General features: G+C 39.6%; 1 protein-coding gene across 1 annotated transcript in view; it reads left to right on the top strand.

Annotated features, from left to right (window-relative positions):
• The window catches only part of LOC106103943 (syntaxin-binding protein 5), a 49,033-nt gene extending 39,688 nt beyond the window's left edge, over positions 1 to 9,345 (top strand). The window contains exons 14-22 of the mRNA XM_013283860.1: positions 2,603 to 2,843; positions 3,045 to 3,167; positions 3,249 to 3,358; positions 3,449 to 3,692; positions 3,986 to 4,094; positions 5,521 to 5,610; positions 6,481 to 6,576; positions 6,662 to 6,786; positions 7,177 to 9,345. Of these exons, the coding sequence (XP_013139314.1) occupies positions 2,603 to 2,843; positions 3,045 to 3,167; positions 3,249 to 3,358; positions 3,449 to 3,692; positions 3,986 to 4,094; positions 5,521 to 5,610; positions 6,481 to 6,576; positions 6,662 to 6,786; positions 7,177 to 7,436 (1,398 nt within the window). The 3' untranslated portion in view covers positions 7,437 to 9,345. The remainder of the gene's footprint in view (positions 1 to 2,602; positions 2,844 to 3,044; positions 3,168 to 3,248; positions 3,359 to 3,448; positions 3,693 to 3,985; positions 4,095 to 5,520; positions 5,611 to 6,480; positions 6,577 to 6,661; positions 6,787 to 7,176) is intronic.

Here is a 9,345-nt window from a genome sequence, read left to right as displayed (position 1 = left end):
AAACTGCACAAGTGCCTCTCCACCGCCTCCGACGTGTACGCCGCGCCCCCCGCCCCGCAGCATTCCCTGCTCACGACGCGACAGTATTGCAGTTTTGGTAGTACAGTCACCTTGTACGAAACTACAGTCCTTCCGCTCTGTAACAGTCGCAATTTCTCGATTTTGTTTTGTTCAGTTTTTCCGTTACAACTTCGTTCAGTTGGCTTTTGACGAAGCGCTTGGAGCATCCGACGCCGGAGCGCGTGTGCTGCGTCGTATACTAACGGACTCGAACACGTCACTTGCCTGCAAGCGCTTTCGCCGAAATTTCTTCTTCATTTACTTTCTTTCAGTTTATTCTGTTTTTGTTTATTTTAATTCTTCAACGCTCAACTTCTCTTTCCATTACTAATTGCAGATCTTCAGTTGTTATGAATTTGAAGATAAATTGGTGTGTGAATGTTGTTGGTATGTATAATTGTTGGAGAATATGACACGATCTCATCCTCAAGTTCATAACTGAATTGGTATTTAATGAAAATTGATTAAAAATTGTTGCTGATACAAACATAAATGGTATATCATCAATGTTGGATCGATTAGTTTCATTCGGCCCTGTTGAATTGGCATGCGTTGAGTTCACGTATTCATTTATTAAATTTTCCACTTTCAGATCGGAATCATTTAATAGGTAATCATAACAGTACGTCATTCCAAAGATGTTTTATTTCTTTATCTTTAGTTGTCTCGAGTATCCCATGTGTCTTCATGTCAACTTCTAGAATTTGATCCTCATGTGGTGTGTCATTGCTAAGACGATAGCCGGCCTCTGCCGCTCCTCGTGTTTCATAAATCGACGTCCAGTGCCAAAGCGTATAAATTCAATTACTAAAATATCCTTTTCACGACTCTCCTTTCGTTGTTCTTTACTTTTAGTTTCGTAAATTCTAATCTATCCGTTATTGTTTTAAAATATTCATCTATGTTGTCAGTTTTTTTAAGAAATCCGTAAGACGTGGTATTTCCATACGGTAGTACGCTTGGCACTGGACTGCGAGTTACCTGTCCTGTCCTGTGTCTAGCGTCCTCGGACCCGCTTGTAACGTATGTGGTTTTATTTGTTGATACAGAACCAACTATTCCGCAGACTCTCGCATCTATGGAGTACTTGCACATAATGCAACCCAATGGTATCCAAACATTTGCATTGTTTTTTTTTCTTTTAATATATTTCTTTGTTCATTTGGTGGCTTTCCAGGCACCTGTAGCTTGTTTATTTGTACGTTAGAATGAAATTGTGGCTGTTGTTTCGTGTAATACAGCACTATATTCAGATTATTTGCACTTTAAAACGATACGGCATGATGTTTAGATTAAGGTTAAAAGGTGACTTACTACTAAAAACTATCTTATTTTATAAACTATCACAATGTCAGTGTTACGATGAACGGACTTTGTATGTTCTATGTGCATTTACAGCGAGGCTTTCCATATTGTATCAGACACGCGATCTCTACATTTTTTCTTACTAATTCTTTTTCAATATTCTATCGAAGATTTAACGTTTAAAATCAAGGTCACAAACGGTCACATTTTTGTTTGTTTGCCATTATCTGCAAAGTATTTTGTAATTATTCTATAAAGTAATATATTTTTTTATTGAGAAAAAAATTCAAGCTCAACAATTCGATAATTAGTTTGTTTAGTAATGTATGAGATTTGTTCAATACATAATGTAATTTCTTTTTTCTAGCCCGACCACACAAAAAGTTTATATGGCTCGTATTTGGCTGCCTCTATATACGGCTGTCATTATGTCTATGTATGCTTCCGGTACTATATTTAATAACAGCACTAGACGCATGCGCCTTACGAACGTTCGCACCGCTCTTAAATTAGTGTTATGTTGCATTGAACTTGTTTGTCCGTCCATACGACTGCTTCGTATTAGACGTGGAGTGTTACCGCGAGGGCTCGTGTAGACTCGCTCGGAGCTGTTTACGCTAGAGAATGAAGATCACCGGCTGAAGACGGGCCCAGCTTCCCCCATCTATACCCATCTTCATCACCATTTCGTGTTCCTTTACGCTAACATCTGTTTATGTTAAGCAACGCCTTCATTCGCTCTCTCCATACCTTTTAGAACTGTGATATGTGTTAACTTTTTAACTCTAATGTGATTCTCCATATTTTAATTTCTTGTAATATAGCGACAAACAGCCTTACTAACTGGGTGTACGACACGAGTTGTGTAAATCAGAGATTGGACGGGCATGCAATCCAAACCTTTCAGCATGACTTCTCCTGATCTCTTGTGACGTGTGCACAGAGTATGCAACACCAGACGGTGACTCCGGCTACTTACACAGCACAGATTACGTACGCTAGTTGTCGCCTGAAGCTACGTAGTTATTGTTGTCTATGATACTGGCTGATTTTTATTTTGATGTGTGTACCGATAGATGTCGCTTATTAAAAAGTACTTCTCGGTATAGAAGTTTTCTATGAGTATTATTTAAGTTAACTCAAGCAGTCCTTATAACAAATATGGTTATATAGAGTCTTACAAATAAGAATTTTAATTCTATAGCGTCATAGAGTATAAAATGCTTTTTAACATATAATCAGCCAGTATGATCGCATTTGTCTAAAGACCATAGAGCACTCGTGGTCTATGATCTTTGGATCTGAGCTATTACCACTACGGGTGGATAATCTGTTGGTTCTGTTGTCTACGGGCCGCGTAGACAAGCTGGATAGCTCGTTCTCGCGGTCGCGGTCCAGCAGCATGTCCAGTCTGGAGAACATCTCGCAGGAGGGCATACAGTGCCTCGCATTCGCTGACAGTTACACCAAGAAATCAGGCAAGTATACATTTATTAACTTATCTATGTTCATTGTATAGTGGTCCTTCGAGCAGGATACCCATGGATGGCAACAATGATCGCTAGATTCGATCTTATTGCTAAGATTAAAACTTTTTTTTAAATGCCGCTTGATGATGATATGCTAGTTTTCAATATATCTTTTCATTGGACAGTATTAATTCAATTTAAATTTGGCAGACCCTACGGGACTGGTGCCGACATTGTGGATCGGCACGTCGCTGGGCTCAGTACTCACCATGATGATCAACCTGCCCGAGGATGACCTACGCTACACGCAGCCCGTCCACATTTCCACCACAGGTTTATTTGCTTACTAAACCGTAGGTTTTTAATGATGAAATACTGTTATGAAAAATTAGCAATTGCTTTTATAATTTGCAGGAGGACCTATCCTAAGGCTAAAAGGTTCAATTTTAACGATGTCGTTCCTCGACTGTAATGGTGCTTTAATACCTTATTCATACGAAAGTTGGAAGGACGATAGTAAAGAGGTAATTCTATATGCAAAATACAAATCAATAATTTCTTTCTATCTCCTGTCAGATAGGAATGGTTGTTTTAAATTGTACTGGTGTATTTAGAGTCGTGATAGCCGTGAGCGTCGCGAGCGCACGCCCACCAAGCAGGGGTCGAGTGCGAGCCGCACGAGCCCGACGCCGGGCGCGGGGGGCGCGGGAGGCTCTGGTGATGGTGACCGCCAGTTCGTGGTGGTGGCCTCCGAGAAGCAAGCGCGTGTCATCGCCCTGCCCAGCCAGAACTGCGTCTACAGACAGCAGATCGTCGAGACTGACTTCGTTGTTAAATCTGAAACAGTCAGCCTTAAAGGTATTTTTATTTTTATGTCGGAACCCTAATACACCATACACAATACACAAGCGATTTAGAGGGCGCACACCTTTGACTGAACTATCGCACAACTGTCGATTGTTTCGCAGCCAAATCAACTGTTTAATTGAGCAATTAAAAATCGAGTAACGTGCGCACCTCCATATAAGCTCATAGGAATCAAAGCAAGACTAACCAGTTCTGATATAGTTTAATCAAAAGTGTGCGCGCGCTCTTAATGACAGTAACTACTATTAATATAATTGTATTAAGTTTGATTCTATATATTTCAGACAGCGTGTGCCTAGTGAATTACCTGTCGACGGGTCACCTGGTGGCGTACAGCCTGCCCTCGCTGCGGCCGCTCGTCGATGTAGACTTCCTGCCTCTCTCCGAGCTCAGGTATACCTCTTATGATACCTATCCCTTAACTAATATTTACTCTTCCATGGAAACCAACGCTTAAAGAGCATCCTCTCTAGATGAACTATAATCTATGATTTTTTAATCTATGACCATCATATTCCCGAACTACTTGTGACCTTGTCAAGCACTGAGTTATTTTGACATCGAATGAAGATCGCTTGATTTTTTTCTCTTGTGTCTCCGAAATATCGTTGACTATCTGGCCGAGTCGGTGATTCGCTTCACCTAGAAATTTTAGAACATCTAACTTCGCCTATGCTTCATAGACTAGATCAGCGAGCTTTATGTTTTTAAAACTCTCACTCGTCTAACATAAAGTATTATTTCAATTCGATTCTCTCATATTTGGGCTTAAATGTTTATGACGCGCCAGATTTCAAAGGATATTTCGACAGACCATGGTTTCCATGGAAGTACGTTACGGTGGACTTTCTTACTAAATTCTCTTTTAAAATCGGTGTCCAGTTCCTCGATAGACATGTCCGGTGAACACCAGTCACTTTTAGACAATTTCCATGCACTAAAATAAGGCACTAAATGATAAAGAGCTTGTTTTACATTCGAATTAGCTTTGATAATTACGAATGCTTTAACGCAGATTTTAATCATACAATGATTTGTCATTCATCAGTCATTCGCTCGATGAAATCGATTTAAAACCATCTGCTGTTTTATCATTTACAAGCCTCGACGTACCTTCTGTGACTTACGATCGATGTTAGATCTGTGATACTTGTTTGGTGCAAGACGTGACCCGACTAATTGCAACTCCGAAATCGACAAATTGATTTATATTTTCAATATATTTAACCGCGCTTTCAACATCTTTTTAATCTTCTTTTACGTGAAACTAATTGCTCATTTGTCGACTCTGGATGATGCAATGTTCCGTCATTTTGCATCCAAAGTTCAATCTGGATTTTATCTCAAAGCACGATCCAATTTTGCGCCAAACAAGCTGCGGTGTGTCATCTTTTATTTGAAATCAACAGCACCGCGCTGCAGTGGCGCCACTTCTCACAACGTAGTCAAAATTCTGCAGACTGTCAAGCACCACCTGTGCTTCCGATATTTGCAATTTTTAATCTATTTTTAAGTTAACAAAGCGGACTCTTAACATGATACGAACACAACAAATGTAATGACCTGACACTGTAAGCGTTGCCAATCCGAACAACCGGCGTTTAAATGGTATCCCACGATGCCAACAGCCATTGAACTCATCGAATGTGTCCCAGGTATCCTTTGCTAGACATTGTAATTGTGTAAGTCGCGGATCTTATCGATGACACCTGCATTTTACCCGGCGAGCGGCCGCGCGCGCTGCCCCTGCCCCAGCTGCGAGGTGGAGGGGCAGCGCGCGCTTCGACCTCTACTGACTCGCCGCTCGTGTTCCCGGTAGCTTCCAGACACAGTCCAAACAGAGGGGTATCGTAGACCCAATGCTCTCGATCTGGGGCCAGCAACTCATTGTTAACGAGGATACAGACCAGTAAGTGGTAGCGGCCGCGCTGCGTACCCCGCCTCACCGCCCCGTGGCCCCGCCCACACGCCCTCTTGCGATCCTTTGTTTAAACTGTTAGCTGTTCATGTCATCCAACTCCTACGTTACGTTTACACGTTGATCGAGGTCTGGGTGAGTATTTGCGCGTACTTTGAGTACGATCGACACTAAAATAACGGCAGTAACGTAAACAACGCAAATATACAAAAGGCAAAAATTCACCCAGACCGCATGTAGTTCGAGTCCTCGCTTGCGTTTGCTTTGAGCCTCAGTACCCTAGCGCGATTCCCTCACACTACACTACCCACAAAGCCCTCTACAATACACTCTCACACTTACACTGCTCTTCTCTGCTTTCATATACGTTTGTCTCGCTCTTCTTATTGAGTTATCTTCTCTTTCTCTCTCTATTTGCTACTATAAATCTTTTTAAACGTTTTTAAAGAAGCATGAAAGCTGACGGTACTGTATCTTCCATAATGCTTTACTTCATATATTGTACAGTCCGATGCTTCGCTTTTGTAGATTTTATATCAAATAGGTATCGTCATATGGATTAAAGGTGAGATTTTTTCATGTAAATTACATTAACGCTAAACTTTTCATTATTAAAAGCAATCAATTGCAATCACTGATACAATCTATCATGAATTCAAAAGAATACCTTAATTTACTCGGTGACACGTTGCGTCACAAAATTTATAATTCAGCTATAATTATAAAAATCAACTTCAATAACTAGTGGATATTTCAGAATTTTTATCAAATCCTGATTACTTGAAAATTATATACAAAACTGGTTGTTGGGAAATTCTTTGATCCGACGAGATATCTACATTGAATAATTTATGTGTACAGGATAGCGAAGACGTTCTGCTTCAGCAACCGCGGGCACGGACTGTACCTCGCCTCGCCCACTGAAATACAGAAGTTCACAATTGACACCGATTTCTGGTAAGTCATTTCACATTCCAAAAAAAATCACACAATTCTTTAACTTTCGAATGTAATTCTGATATCAATTTGGTATTTTGTGTAGCTATCAAATAAATGAAATGCTTGGAGAGCTATTCCTCCCGCGGGATATGCCGGAGGCGCCCAAAGAGGGATTTTTCAGAGGGTTGTTTGGCGGCGGCTCGCGGCCGCTCGACAGGGAGGAACTCTGTAAGTAATATCAGAACAAAATAGTACAACACTTGTGTAGGATTTATGATTGTGTTGTATATAAACTTGCACTGTCTGCAAGGAATATCTGTAAAGATTTTTATTTTTTAACATAATGACTTGTAATTCTCTTACCAATAAAATATTTGTATTTGTATTTGGACTCGTACATCGGTATAGGTAAATCCAGAAAGAGATGGATGGATTGCGTGAAAGGCGACATGATCAGAAGGGAGTGACTGAGATGACGTATGATAGAGTTATGTAGAGGACAAAAACCTGTTGTGTGTAAGGAAATAGATGATGATGAACGTACAACCCCTTACCCGTACCCCTGCTAAACTGTCTACCCCTGGAGATCACGTGATGTTAACCTACATCAATGTGCAGTCGGCGAGAGCAGCGGGAAGCCGAACCGTGCGGTGGCAAAGCACATCCCTGGCGGCGCGGGCACGGCGGAGCTCGGCGCGCGCGCCTCCGCCGCCGCCAGCGAGGTGTCGCGCGCGCACCAGCTGGTGCTGGAGCGCGGCGACAAGCTGTCCCAGCTCGAGGACCGCACGGAGCGCATGCACTCTCAAGCCGCGGAGTTCTCCTCCTCCGCGCACCAGCTTATGCTCAAATACAAGGACAAGAAGTGGTACCAGCTGTGAGTCCCGTGCTTCATCTTTTAGGCTAGAAGACGGATCTTTGTGAAGCTGTAATACATATAAAGGTGCACGCACTCGTTAGTTCCTCTAGCCGGCGGCCCCTCTCAGACGCATCTCAGACCGTATAAAGCCACAAGCAAGAATGACATACGATTTGCTTATCTTTATCTTCATAGACATCGAGACGGGGCGGGGCCGGCTTACTGACAAGACGAATGTGCGTTAACCTTTATTAGATACGCAAAATGTTTTGTCGCTCCTGTCTATCACAGCTGATAGATGGCGTTAATGTACAAATCTCTGAGTGCGGACTATCTATCAATTCCGATGCACATAACTTCCCAATAAATTCTAAATAGTTTCAATGGACTTTTAAGAACAATTAAGGTAGTAATAAAATTAAGGACACGATACAATTTCGAAAAAAAAATGGTAGGTGATTTAAATTAACTGAAAGGAGCACAATTTTCATATTCTAACACGTAAGCAAGTTTTCAAATAAGAGAGCTTAGGACAGGCGACAGACGAACTTTCTATAGCGTTTCGGAGTTACGCACAACGTTGTTTTTAGTTCGGGAATGACGTAGGTTAAAAACACGTTTGGTCAACAATTATTACTGTGCCTGATTTCTATTTCTTCATTAGTTAAAATAAATATCAGATAAATGAGAAAATATTTTTCATTTTAAGAAAATTATCGAAGTGTATCTGTTTGAAACTTTCTGCATTCGTTGTCGCGATGTGATAATGTAAATAAAAAAAAACTAACATTAACTTTATTTTTTTATACCACTTATCGTATGGAAATACGCATCAGTTATCTTTTATTTCATTTTTTTAATTACAATTTGAAATGCGTCTTAAAATCGCGTTCTATTTTTAAAAAGTTGACAGTTTACGTTTAGAAACAGAGTTTTATTTTAAAAAAAACGGGTGAGATTGTTGCTAAAAACCCGTGTCGCGTAGCTGTACATTTTTATAGATACGAACGTAAGGATAAAATTTAATAAACTAAATGATAGTTAATGTTGAACTGTATAATGTGATAAGTTAAAATAAATACTATAAAGATTGGAAATTTAAGCATTGGATGACAATAATTTTGTTACTCTGCAAATTTCTTTCGTGCCACGAAGTTACCTATCTTTTCTCTCTATCTCTTCTCTATTCGTTCAGAAATCGCAACATTCTTTATACATTGTGGCACTTTGTCTATGATATGTGGAGTTATATTTTTCGTCAGAGCATTTGTTAGTAGAGACACATTATATTTAATTAGTATTTTAATTATGAATTGTTTATAATAACGTAGGGTCCCGGTGCTTGCGGCACATTACATAGCAATACAGGCGCGGGTTGCCAGCCCGGCGCAGACCAAACCAATTGGTGTGTCGGTGTTGCTAGATAAAATACAAATATAAAATAAAACGATAACTATTATACTATAAACTATAAATTAAAATAATTGCACTATGTATATCGCTGGTTAATAATAAGTTTGTAGAGAAACTCTCTGTGTATATCAAGTTAAAAATATAATAAAAACGTATATGTTCTGTAACCAGTAGATTTATGGCAATAGTTTTTAAGCATAAAATACGTTTTCAAATTCAAGTATAAAGTTTAATTATATGATTTTTGTTTCGTATATGTAAATAAGTACAAAGCAATTTAGTATAAAATGGACAGTATACAGTGAGTTTCATCTACCTTATATTTAAGTACTGTAGTGAAAATCGGTGTATCGCATGGCAATAAACATTTTATTAACAATATTTAGGTCAATAATTACTGGTAACCCTGTGTTGCTTCTCGCTTCTCTATATTTCTCCTATGAAAAGAATTAAACAATTATAAAAATAATATCTTTAAACAAGCTAAATGATTTTTTTTTTATCTTATGCTCCTTTGT

The sequence above is a fragment of the Papilio polytes genome, unplaced genomic scaffold (assembly GCF_000836215.1).
Source record: "Papilio polytes unplaced genomic scaffold, Ppol_1.0 DF823692.1, whole genome shotgun sequence".
Taxonomy (NCBI): domain Eukaryota; kingdom Metazoa; phylum Arthropoda; class Insecta; order Lepidoptera; family Papilionidae; genus Papilio; species Papilio polytes.
This window is presented reverse-complemented; position numbering and strand designations above follow the sequence as displayed.